Source organism: Cololabis saira, chromosome 4 (assembly GCF_033807715.1).
Source record: "Cololabis saira isolate AMF1-May2022 chromosome 4, fColSai1.1, whole genome shotgun sequence".
Lineage (NCBI taxonomy): Eukaryota > Metazoa > Chordata > Actinopteri > Beloniformes > Belonidae > Cololabis > Cololabis saira.
In genome coordinates this window covers 46202654-46215746 of record NC_084590.1, presented here as the reverse complement: position 1 = coordinate 46215746, position 13093 = coordinate 46202654, and the positions used below count along the sequence as shown (strand labels likewise).

Below are 13093 nucleotides of genomic sequence, written 5' to 3'. Positions count from 1 at the left end.
CCGGGAAGTTAGATGGTTGAGGCTTGGCTTCAGCTCAAGGGTTAGCAGAGGTTAGCTAACTCTTGGAGCTTCTGGTGGTCGTTCTGGAAACTGCATGTTTCATATAAGAAGATCAGTTTCGCTGAAGCGTCATAATGAGTAGTTCATGAGCACTTAATCAATGTTACATACATTGGTTATAGTTTCATCATTAGAAACCGTGTAATCAGTAATTAGTCCCACATTCATTTGTATTTTACTAACAATACTTAAGAAGCTAGTATGTAATCATTAGCTATATATTAAAGATGAATAGTTCCTCATTGCTTTAGAGGTGGCAGTTGGTGTACTTTTATACATTTGGTCGAAGAAATGCTTCGATTTCCCCCTACTTCCAGTTGTTATTACGCTAGGCTAGGCTAGGCTAACCACGCACCAGCTCTGCGGTCAACACAAACGAGTGTCAGGTACGAACCAAGTAGCACACCCTAAACCACCAGAACTACCAGCTGCTGCATGATAACATAAAAGAATAATAATAAAATAACATAATGGAGATATCGTTGAATCCCTTTAAAGAAATTGTACAGTTTTTGTGCTAAGCTAGGCTAACCATGACTTCCAGTCTGCGTCTGGCTGCTATGAAGCTTCTGCGGAGGTCTGAGAGCTGGAGAGAAAAAGAACCACCCCTTTTATTTTATATTTCATCGTCGCATTGAGTTCACGAACAGGTAAACATCAAGAACTCTCTTTATCCCAGCAGCACCTCCCTTCTCGTTTGAACCGTTTCACACGTTTCCCTCTGGGGGCTCAGAGCAACGGGGGGTGAAGTGCCTCCGCACCTCCTCCATTATTTATCTGTCTCTGCTCAAGAGCCCGGCGAGGCCTGGTGTCCCGCTCCTGACCCGCTTTGATCTGTCGCGGCCCGACAGATGCTTGTGGAGACCCGGGCCGCCGCGGCCGCCGGGGCTACAGCGGTGAAAAATGTACCGCAGTCGCCTTTGAAGCTGCAACTCTTCTGATGAAATTGAACGTTTAACAACAAGGGTTTGGCTGAAAACGTCTCAAAGCGCTCTGCGGAAAGCACACAAATATACCGTTACAAGTCTCATATCAAATGAGATTAAAGAATATAGACTAAAAGAATAATATCAAGGGTTATGTTCAGTCAGATCGTTGTTGGTTGTGGCACTGGAGGCATTTCAAGTCATTTGGAGCAAATCCACGTTGAATGTTTGCCTAACGGAAAACTTGAGCACTGAGTGGACTGAAGTTTGCCTTTTTAACACAAATAAAATCAAACACACATCAGCGTGGGAGCTGAGAGCTACCCCTCGATATCCGGACGTACCGCTAGCAGATTTAACTTTGCGTTGCAGGTAAATCTTTGTACCATCCGATGGAGCTAATAAATTAGGCTCAAAGGTCTCGGAGAGCCATCAAATCAGTGTATACTTGTAGAGAGAGTCTCTGGGGGGGTTGAGCCCACATCAGACCTCCAGCAGGGAGTCAGCGGACTCATTTTACCGATCTTCTTGCAACTTCAGACTCCAAAGGAATCTGGGATAACTTTCAGAGCCCAACCTGTGCCATCGAAGTAAAAGTAAACAGACTGACTATGGGCTCATCTATATGCATTAGATTCATTAACTCATCCATTGACAATGGATGGGCGACATCACCAAACTGATGTGAGGATGCGTTACATTGCTTTGGAAGCCTTGCTCGGAGCAAAAGTTGAGAAAACTTAAACTTTTCAGGTGTCAGCCAATCAAGTTGCTCGCAAAACAGCAACCGCATGTCAATCAAGGTTAGCTTCGTTCCCAGCTCTGACAGCCGAACCCTGCAGAGATATCTGCGGAGTTTCCAGCATAAAATACTGTTTAGCAAGATGACTCGACGGCGAACTCAAAAAAGTTGTGTTTAGCCAATGCAGATTTCGTAAACGCGGCTGGTCACTCCACTGAGCACTACTGCATGTCGTTAACGGATTAGGAAGTGATAACTTGAACCTGGAGGTTAGTTGAGATTGACTCGCTTCTGGAGCCTCTAGAGGCCAGTCGAGGAACTGCAACGGAACTGTGTTCCGCATGAGCGTCAATGCGGTAGACGTAGACGTAGGACACCATTATATATTTGTCTACATCCCTCACCTGGTGTATGGGACGACGACCAGGTTCCAGTTTTGCGCTTGTCCGTGAAACTGATCACCGCACTCTTGTGTCATCTCACAGTTACATTGTTCAGAACAGCCATCGTCAAGTTTCATCCCGTCCCCAGACCCAGCGGACATATTTGGACCTTGTTTGGGCTACTCCTGGCACCTATGGCTCAGTTATGGCTCAGTTACGGCTCAGTTATTACTCGGTTATGGCCCAGTTATGGCTCAGTTAGTCTGGGGTAGTTAGCTCTAACTAACTGCAGGGCGGGTAGTTAGCTGCTACTACTACTGTCATTTAGCAAAAGCTTTTATCCAAAGCGACTTACATATGAGAGAACAACACAAGCACAAAAATCACATAGGAGGGTCCAGCTGCTCTAACTAGCTGCAGCTGGGGTAGTTAGCTCTAACTAGCTGCAGCTTGGGTAGTTAGCTCTAACTAACTGCAGCTGGGGTAGTTAGCTCTAACCAACTGCAGCTTGGGTAGTTAGCTCTAACTAGCTGCAGTTCAGGTAGTTAGCTCTAACTAGCTGCAGCTGGGGTAGTTAGCTCTAACTAGCTGCAGCTTGGGTAGTTAGCTCTAACTAGCTGCAGCTGGGGTAGTTAGCTCTAACTAGCTGCAGCTGGGGTAGTTAGCTCTAACTAGCTGCAGCTGGGGTAGTTAGCTCTAACTAGCTGCAGCTGGGGTAGTTAGCTCTAACTAGCTGCAGTTCAGGTGCTTAGCTCTAACTAGCTGCAGCTGGGGTAGTTAGCTCTAACTAACTGCAGCTGGGTTAGTTAGCTCTAACTGCAGCTGGGGTAGTTAGCTCTAACTAGCTGCAGCTGGGGTAGTTAGCTCCCTGTTTTCGGGGCAGAGAAAAGCCGGTTTATCAGTGGCGTTGAGTCCATCAACGGATTAGCGCGCAACATCAAAGTGCCACAGAGCCTCCTCAACAAGCTGGATTAACTAGCCCTCCTCTTCTCTTTCTCTCTCTATCTATCTATCCCTCTCTCTCTCCACTCTTCCCGTCGGGCGTCACGTAGAAACGTGTCCTAAAACTAGTGTGTTGTCGTTTGTTTGTATCGTTTAACACAGAATTAACCCGACTAACTAGCATCTGCACCAAACCACCAAACACACACACATGACCTCTTTTATTCTATGACTGTTATTATTATTATTATCATCATCCTTTTTTCCCAAAGACCTATTTTTTAATACATTTTTCAATCTCTTCTGTTATCGTTCACCAGACAAAAAGGCGGGAAACGTGTGAGGCCACACAAAGAGGATTAGACTCGCTGCCCGGGACTCGCTGAGCAAGGAGCCCCGCCCCCACCCCAGCTCTGCCCCTCCCCCTCCTAATCACCACGGCGACAGAGAGAGAGAGAGATGCAGTAGATGAGAAGTGGAAAAAATTCATACTTAGAAAGAAAGCAATAATTCACCCCCCCACCCTCCTTATCCTCCCCCCTCATCCAGTTTTTGTTTCTTTCTCATGTCTTTCTTTGCTTGTCTGTGAGATTTTATATTGTCTACGAGAGAAAAGAAATATAAAAAAAGAAAAATGAGACCACCCTTTTATTACATCACCCCTCCGATCTCCCACCCCAAACCCCCTCCATTGCCGAGCTACTTAAACTCTGCTCTCCGCCGGCTCCTGATTGGTGGATCACGGAAGAGTATTAGAGCCAGGCAGGAGAAAAATAAAATTATATTTTAGAGGAGGAAGATTTTTTTTTTTCATTACGCACTTTGAGAAAAAAGTCGAAATGTCGAAAAAAAAAAGTAAAAATGTCGAGATTAATGTTGAAGTACAATTGGGACTTTATTCTTGAAATTGTATTTCAACTTTATTCTCTAAATTTCGACTTTATTCACAAAATTTCGACGGACATATAATTTGTGTTTAGTTGTGGAAAGTGGGATGTGGAGGGTGGGATGAAATAAGTTTATACTTCCTCCCACTCCTTTTAGAACATGTAACTTGAAATATGTTTTGATGTTGTTTTTTTTTCTTTATGTGGTGGAATGCCCACCTGGATTTGTTTTCTTGTCTTTTTTCTTGTTTTTTATACATGTTTGAAAAAAACGAATGAACGAACGAATTCTTGAAATTAATTTCAACATTAATCTCGACATTTCGACTTTTTTCTCGAAATTGTATTTCAACATTATTCTCGACATTTCAACTTTTTTTGTGCATAATAAGTGCATAATAAAAAAAATCTTCCTCCTCTAAAATATTATTTTTATTTTTCTCCTGCATGGCCCTAATACTCTTCCGTAGTGGATTGAAAGAACAAAAAAAGAAAAAAAAAAAAAAAAAAAGACTTAGTTTTATATCGATGGTCATTGGTTTGTAGTCCCTGGCCCCGCCCCCTGCCCTGGCCCCGCCCCCTGCCCTGGCCCCGCCCCCTGCCCCCCCAGTAGATATTGGACAGTCCAGCAGGACCGTGTTGCTACCGTATATAAACGCCCGAGGACTGCCACCCCCCCACCGACACTGCAACGTCTTCAGCTCTGTGTTCGATGTTTTTAGACTGTTATATCGTGTACATGAATTTAAAACAAAACAAACAAAAAAAAAAGAAAGAAAAAAACAACCATTGAACATTAAAAGTCAAAAATGTTTTTTGTTTTTTGTTGTTGTTTCCTTATTTGGTTGGATTCTCTTTTTTCATTTTTTAAAAAAACAACCCACATCTTTCACTGTTACTGCAGTCTGACAATACGCTGTAATTAAAATAATAATAATAATAATAATGATGATGATGATGATGATGATGACGATGATGATGACGATGATGATGATGATGTTTTGTTGGTTGAAGTTTTCACATGTCCGCTAGCAAACTGTCAAAGAAAAATAGTACAATAAAGACTAAATTCTAACAACTAAACTGCAAGTCATTGTGGGATTTTTTTTCCTGCTCGTCTCCATGGCGACGGCAGGCGGGGCCAGTGGGCGGGGCCAGGACGCCATTGGGCGGGCACTAATCTGCGTATCGATAATCTCATCCTCTTACGTAATAATGCCAGATTTCTTTGTATTAAAGTGGAGCTGCGTATGTGTGTGTGCATGTGTGTGCGTGTGTGTGTGTGTGTGCATGTGTGTGTGCATGTGTGTGCGTGTGTGTGTGTGTGTGTGTGTGTGTGTGTGTGTGTGCGCGTGTGTGTTGGCTTTGGCCTTTGTAACTGCAGCGTCTCTTTAACCAGATGGAACCAAGATGTTTAAGTCGATACTAAAAGCTCGGTTCTGGTCCAAAAAGTCCAAAAGGTTCCGGTTCCTCCCTCTTTTAATCCTGTTTTCTTGTGTAAAAGTAAAACTTTTATGGGCGACACTTGGACACTCTTCTCCGGACACCGGTGGACCGGCACCCCCAACGGACCCACCCTGCAGGGACCGGTCCGGTCCAGTTCCTACCGGGTAGTGTTGTTTCTGTCAGCCTGTTTCAGTTTTAGTTTTAAGCCCTGTCCCAATACACCCACTTCCTCTACTTTACAGCCCTACCCCTAAATTTTGCGCGTTCTCGTGAGGGTAGTGGTGTCCCAATTCCTCTTTTCACCTAGCCTTGCATTCAGCCATTATGGCCCTTCTTTATGGAACAGCCTGCCAGAGAACCTCAGGGCCGCAGAGAATGTTGATATTTTTAAAAGGAGGCTCAAGACACACCTTTTTAGTTTGGCTTTTATCTGATCTAATTTACCTAGTCTTTTTAGCTATTTATTGTGTCTACTTCTTTAGCTCTTTTATTATCTTTAAAACTTTAATCCATTTTGGTGACTTTTTATTTTATGTTATTTATTATTCATCTTAAGTTTTATATAGATTTCTCTAAAATTTAAGGCATTTCTTACTTTCTTTTAATCTTTTAGTTTTTAGCTCCAGTGTTTCCTCAGGAGGGTCGTTCACACTGGGAGGTGTGCCTGCTCCGCCCATGGGGGTGTCGTCATGGGGATCCCTCAGGCCTGGGTAGCTGGGGGGGGGGGGGCTCCACCTTCTGTGTGGGGTCTGTCCTGGTCTCTCCGGGTTAGGGGGGTCTCTGTGGCGATGCTCCTTGTGGTCATGGTCGGTGGAGCTTCTCAGTGTGGACGGCCACCCATAGGTAGTGTTTTCCTCCCCTGGATCGTTAGTGCTAAGCCATGTCACCAGTCCACTTACTGTGTGTGTGTGTGTGTGTGTGTGTGTGTGTGTGTGTGTGTGTGTGGGCGTGTGGGCGTGTGAGTGTGTGCACATGTATATGAGTGTGAGTGAGTGTGTGTGTACGCGTGGGGGGTGGGGTCGTATGGAATGTTTTAAATTGTGTTTTTTATTGTTATTTTATTCTGCATGTAAAGCACCATGTGTTGCATTTATATTGTATGATTTGGTGCTACATAAATAAATTAAGTTTAAGTTTAGGGGGAGTGGACATATCGAGGGCTAGTGGTTATCAATCTAGCCCTACAGAGCGAGGGTTATCAGATGCACACTAGCTGAACTAGGGCCAGAAAAATTTCCCAGAATGCTTTTCGTCGTCATTTGCGGACTGAATAAAAAAAAACATGGCGGACATTTCTTATTTTTTTGTGAATAACAATCAATATTTTGAGTTAGTTTCTGCATAAAAATGTGTTTTGATTACATTTCTAGTGAGAAATATATATTTTACTTTCATAATATTCACTCAGTGAATGTACATAAGCACTCACTTGCCCGTTGTTGCAAAGTCTTTTTCAAACCTCGCCAGAATAAAGGCTGATTTATGGTTCCGCGTTACACCAACGCCGAGCCTACGGCGTAGGTTACGCGGCAACGCGTGCCGTACGCCATAGGCTCTGCGTCGATTTAACGCGGAACCATAAATCAGCTCCCGAGCCGGCAGGCAGAAATCCCGAAATTTTCGGAGCAAATTTCTTAACAGGCGTAGCTACAACTGTTAGAGTTCATCTATTAAACCAACATTTATTTTCCTAAATGATTTATCTCAGCCAGCGGTACGACGGTACGACTAATTCGACATTTTAGTCTAGTTTTTATTTGTCCATGATATTGCATTATATATTTAATTATCGTTATCGTCACATGACCAGCATTTTCGTTGCGTCTCGTCTTGTTTTCCTCAGGTGATGAAGGTTAATTGACGATATTTAGTCATAATTTTCATTGGCAAAGCAACTTTACTACCGGGCTTGTTCCCGGGTACAGACCCGTCTGTGTGGTCAGTTTCCACCAAAACAAACACCACTTTCTTCCATGGAGGTACGAACGAAGGGGAGAAGCAGATAAGTCCTGAAAACTCTGACCGGGCTCCGGTTGCTCCGAGCTCGTGTGCAACCGGACCGGTTTGGTCGGGTTCGGCAGGATACGGGTCCCTGGTCTAGGGTTGCCACCTTTCAGAAATAGAAATAAGGAACGCCTCGATTTCATCAGCGCAGGAGCCAAAAAAAAAGCCCCAAAACTTCTAAACTGCATAGAAATGTGTTTATTTTATATGAAAAAAACAAAATGCTTTGATTTAAAGTTTAAAGTGCTTTAATAGCATTGAACATGACTGTACAGACAGCCAACCATACTAGCAACTGAAATAACCTCCTATGCTACTGCATGTCCACATAAGCCCAGATGTAGAATATAGATACAGGTGAAGAATATGGTGTAAAAGTTAATTTATTTCAATAATCCAACTAGAATATGGTGTAAAAGTTAATTTATTTCAATAATTCAAGTAGAATATGGTGTAAAAATTAATTTATTTCAATAATTCAACTAGAATATGGTGTAAAAGTGAATTTATTTCAATAATTCAACTAGAATATGGTGTAAAAATTAATTTATTTCAATAATTCAACTAGAATATGGTGTAAAAGTGAATTTATTTCAATAATTAAATTTAAAAGGTGAAACTAAATTATTACCTAGTCTTATTACATGCAAAGCAAGATATGTTAAACCTTTATTTGTTATTGTAATTGTGTGTAATTTTGATGATGGAATTGTTTATTGATTTCATAAAATATTCTATTTATAATAATCTAACTATAATATTCATTTATTTTTTATTTGGGGTTTTCATAAACTGTGAGCCATAAACACCAAAATCATAACAAATAAAGGCTTGAAATATTTCATTTTGAATGTAGTGGGAAATAATATATTTGTTTCACCTTTAGTTAAATTTACTACGAATGACGTTTTGCAATATATTCAAATTTTCCGACCTTCACCTGTATATTATGACATCAATAAATAAGAGCATAATATATGTCCGTATTGGTTTCAATACGGAACGCAACTTTTAATTCCCAATTCCCAACCCCTACCTAGAGGTGAAGCCAGAGTCCTCCCCGCTGTCTGGCACACACATACACACACACATATATATATATATATATATATATATATATATATATATATATATATATATATATATATATATATATATATATATATATATATATGTATATATATACATATATAAGATTTTGCTGGCCTTAATGTTTCCTGTGTTTTATTTTGTTCATTATTGTTAAATTTAGTGTTGATGTGTGTGTGACAGACGTGTGTATGGGGCGTCAATGAAAATACGGGACTAATCCCGTCCCGTATTAGTTCAATACGGGACGCAAAATTTTTTTCTCAAATAAAGGACAATTCCGTATTTTACGGGACGGGTGGCGACCCTACCCGGGTCATCCAGGTCACAGTCAACCAACGGCTCGAACCAGGACAACTGGAAACCTCCGACATCTGAAGTGATGATGCTCTAGTCAAGCCTCTGGGAGATAAACCCGGTTGTTGCTTGTTTGCAACGATGATTAACGAACTTAGAACAAAGACTATTTCTTTCGGACTTGGATTTTGGAAATAAAGTTTTCTCAACCCCAGAACAGCTGCAGCTCGGGTAGTTAGCTCGGGTAATTAGCTCTAACTAGCCACAGCTGGGGTAGTTAGCTCGGGTAATTAGCTCTAACTAGCCACAGCTGGGGTAGTTAGCTCGGGTAATTAGCTCTAACTAGCCACAGCTGGGGTAGTTAGCTCGGGTAATTAGCTCTAACTACCCACAGCTGGGGTAGTGTGTGTGTGTATATGTATATGTAGGCTATATATATATATTATATATATATACATATACATACATACATACATACATACATACATACATACATACATACATACATACATACATACATACATACACATATATATATATATATATATATATATATATATATATATGTATATATATATATATATATATATATATATATATATATATATATATATATATGTGTGTGTGTGTATTTTATTCCAATCTCTCCAGCGAGTCCTGGATCTGCCCCAGCAGAAGACCTCATGGAGGTTGAAGGAAGACGTCCTAACCAAGAAGAAACTGCAGTTTCGGGTCTGGCCTCTAGGGTCCGTCCCGTCTAAGACACCTGTACGGGGTGTGAGTTTACTTTTTTAATTGTACCACATACACTAGGGGTGTAGATTTTGGTTTGGCCAATGGCGAGGGAGAGTTTCAGACCTTCATGAGAGGTTCTCATTGGAATGAACGGACTGATGGGCGTGTCACATGACTACAGAGGAGCAGGGCCACTGGGACATGATTAACCCTTTAGATGCTGGCGGTGGCCCGGATCAGGCCCAGATCAGGCCACCGCCAGGCCTGGGGTACTGATCGCGGGAGATCTCCACCCGTTGAGGGCAACAGCACCACATCATCTGCAAAAAGATGGCACTCCAGTCCAGATGGAATTGGACCTCCGCCACCCGGCGGCAGCTTTCATAGCCAGCCCACAAGTCCATGTGGACCCATCTGGGTTATAAAAGTGGTGCTACTTTGGTACTGAACGGCCTTCAGCTTGAAGTGGCTTCACGGTTTCATACCAGCAACCTTTTTGGGACAAATGTTTGGGGCTCATGAGGGACACTGATACCCCTTTTTCACCAAACTGGTTCCAGGGCTGGTTCTGGTTCACAACTGGTTCAACTTGGAACCAGCTGAGAAACGGTTTCTTTTCCACAGCTCAGGTGCTAAGAGGAGCCACGTCATTACGTCTCTGCAAACGTCAGTTACGTCACTGCGTTTGCGTGAAAGTTGCAGCAACAACAAGGTATGTGCTCTAATAGGACGTGGTCCACGTAGCTCCTCCGTGGACACATCTCTAAAGGACAGGTTGTCTCCTCCTCAGACCCATGATGCTTTGCTGCATCCAGATTCATTCTCATTTGAAAATGTCTCCGTCTCCCAGTCTTGCTGTTGCCGTTGGTTTTAATAACTCCACCCCTCCGCTTATGTAAGCAGTTATTTCCTCTAAACCAGCAAAGAGTTGGTGCTGACTTGGAACCAGTTCTTTGTCAGTGGAAACAGAAAACCCGGTTCCAAACTCAGCACTGGCCCAGAACCAGAACCAGAACCAGCCCTGGAACCGGTTTGGTGGAACTTCATCTACACACCCCATACAGACCCCTAGAATTTAGAATTTAGAAAAATGTTTTTCTTCTAATTATTAATTTCTATCTATCCTCACTTCGTATCATCACTTCACCCCCCCCTCCCCGTTTTTTTTTCTTTTTCTTTCTTACTTTCACTTATTTTATTTTTGCATGTACCATACTCATGTACTGGCAGCACTTTAATATTCAACTATTTAACTATTTATTAGTATTTATCATGTACCACAGCAGATACAAAATAGCACTACAGCAATTTAGTTCTCAAATCATTCATTTCCCCAGCACAGTTTTTATCGTCATTAACTTTTATTGTGAATGCATATGCCATGTTATGTGTGCTATATTGTTTTCTTTTTTTGTGATTATTATTATTGTTGTTTGTATGATTTCCCTTTAAAGAAAATGTTGATTGATGTACACTGTCCCTACCGAATAAAATAAATTGAAATTAAAATTGAAAAGGGGTAATATTGTACTATTATGACTGCGTTTACATGCATCAATAACCCTTTTAAAAACGGAAAATTAGCAATAACCCGGTTTTGCACAGCCATGTAAACACCAATAACCCCTTTGAATAACCCAAATTTGCTCATATTCTGGTTTTTAAAAACCCGAATATGACCCCTGGGTTACTCCTTTTAAAACTGAATATTGGGTCATGTAAACGCCTAACGGAATATCCCCATCAAACGGAACAGGAATTTGTTTTCTGCGCATGCTCTGTTCACAAGGAATCCTGGTCTTTTGAGTCCAGGAAGTTCTTATAAACACGGAGAAACCAAGACCAGGAGGAGACTAATCACTTCATAAATGTAATGAAGGATATGAACATTCCTGCATTTGTAGACGGTACAAAGTACGGGGATGGAGAGATTTACAAGAAGGTGAGCGAAAAGTTGCGCGAAGCAGCATTTGTTTTGGATTTGGATGCAGGAAGAAGAAGCGGAAATGACGGGAATTGCGTCATCACATTCTCCACGCGTCGCTGGTTTGATCCAGATATCCCGAATGATTATTCACCATGTATACAGGGATAACCCTGTTTGTTCACGCATGTAAACGGAATATTCTGAATGTTTCAGTAACCGGAATATTAGCAATAACCCGAATTTTGACTGCACATAAACGTAGTCTATATTTGGGGCTCATGGGGGATCCAGATGGACTAAGAGGGGGATCCCAGAACCACCTGTAGCTCATACGTCACCCCTCTAATCCCCCCCCCGTCCCTCGGAGGGTCCTCGGGCCGCGGCCTGGACCCCCATCAGCAGTTCTAACACCCGTCTGGGCGTGTGTGAGGTGTGTGGTGACGATAATTCCCTAATGTCGGTTGAAATCGGCAGCATACTGTCTTGCTGTCGGGCTAAATCTCCGGGATTATGTTATTACAGCCGTAATCACACACACACACACACACACACACACACACACACACACACACACACACACACACACACACACACACACACACACACACACACACACACACACACACACACACACACACACACACACACACACACACACACACACACACACACACACACACACACACACACACACACACACACACACACACACACACACACTTTAAGATTGAATTAGGACCCTGAAGACGCAGCTGCTGCTGCGGTTCAGGGTCCGACCGGACCAGACCCGCCGGCGTCAGCAGATCTGGGTGACGAGAGGTCGATAGTTCAGCGAGGCGGCTCTATTCAATTCAATTTTCAATTTAATTCTATTTATATAGCGTCTAATACAACAAAAGTTGTATTAGATCTTTCCAGAGACCCAGAACATGAACATAAACCCCAGAGCAATTATTACATAAACAATGGCAGGTAAAAACTCCCCTAGTGGGAGAAAAGCCTTAAGCCAAACAGTGGCAAGGAAAAACTCCCCTTTAGGAGGGAAGAAACCTGGACCAGGACCTGGATCATAAGAGGGGACCCTCCTGCCGGAGGTTCTGTCGGGCCTCCTGGTACAAAGGGCCTCTCTGTGGTCCAGCAAGGCCTGAGAAGACCGGTTCTGGTCCAGATCTGGTCCAGTTCTGGTCCAGGGCCCTCATTTATAAAGCTTGCTTGCGCACAAAACAGGGCTTAAAGATGTGCAAGCCACTTTCTACGCAAAGGTTGGGATTTAAAAAGAAAAAACTAACCGAAAAATGTGCGTATCTTTACGCCAACCCTGACCTTTTGAATATATGGGGAACTGGCGACGCAGATGGTGAGGTGGGGAAATGAAGCCAGATTCATGTCATACTGTTAATAATGTCATCACATATCAGACTTATAATATAATAGCGCTGATCGTGTCCCTCTGTGTTTGAAGCTCAGCGTCAGTCTGGACTCTGCTGCTGCAGCCGCGGTGACACGCCGGGAACCTCCTCGTCCCACCGCGATAACCGTAGAGTGACTGAGGACAGAACAAATGAGTGCCGGGCCACTCTACGGAGCCCCTAAAGAGACTCAATTTTTTTTTTATATATAATGAGTTTTACGCGCGCGCGTAAAGGTTTCAAGCC

General features: G+C 42.6%; 1 protein-coding gene across 2 annotated transcripts in view; it reads left to right on the top strand.

Annotated features, from left to right (window-relative positions):
• The window catches only part of si:ch211-137a8.4 (golgin subfamily A member 6-like protein 2), a 57816-nt gene extending 52793 nt beyond the window's left edge, over positions 1-5023 (top strand). For both annotated transcript variants that reach the window (XM_061719917.1, XM_061719916.1), the window contains one exon: positions 3374-5023. In XM_061719917.1, coding sequence (XP_061575901.1) covers positions 3374-3396 — 23 coding nt within the window. In that variant the 3' untranslated portion in view covers positions 3397-5023. The remainder of the gene's footprint in view (positions 1-3373) is intronic.
• The last annotated feature ends 8070 nt before the right edge of the window (positions 5024-13093 follow it).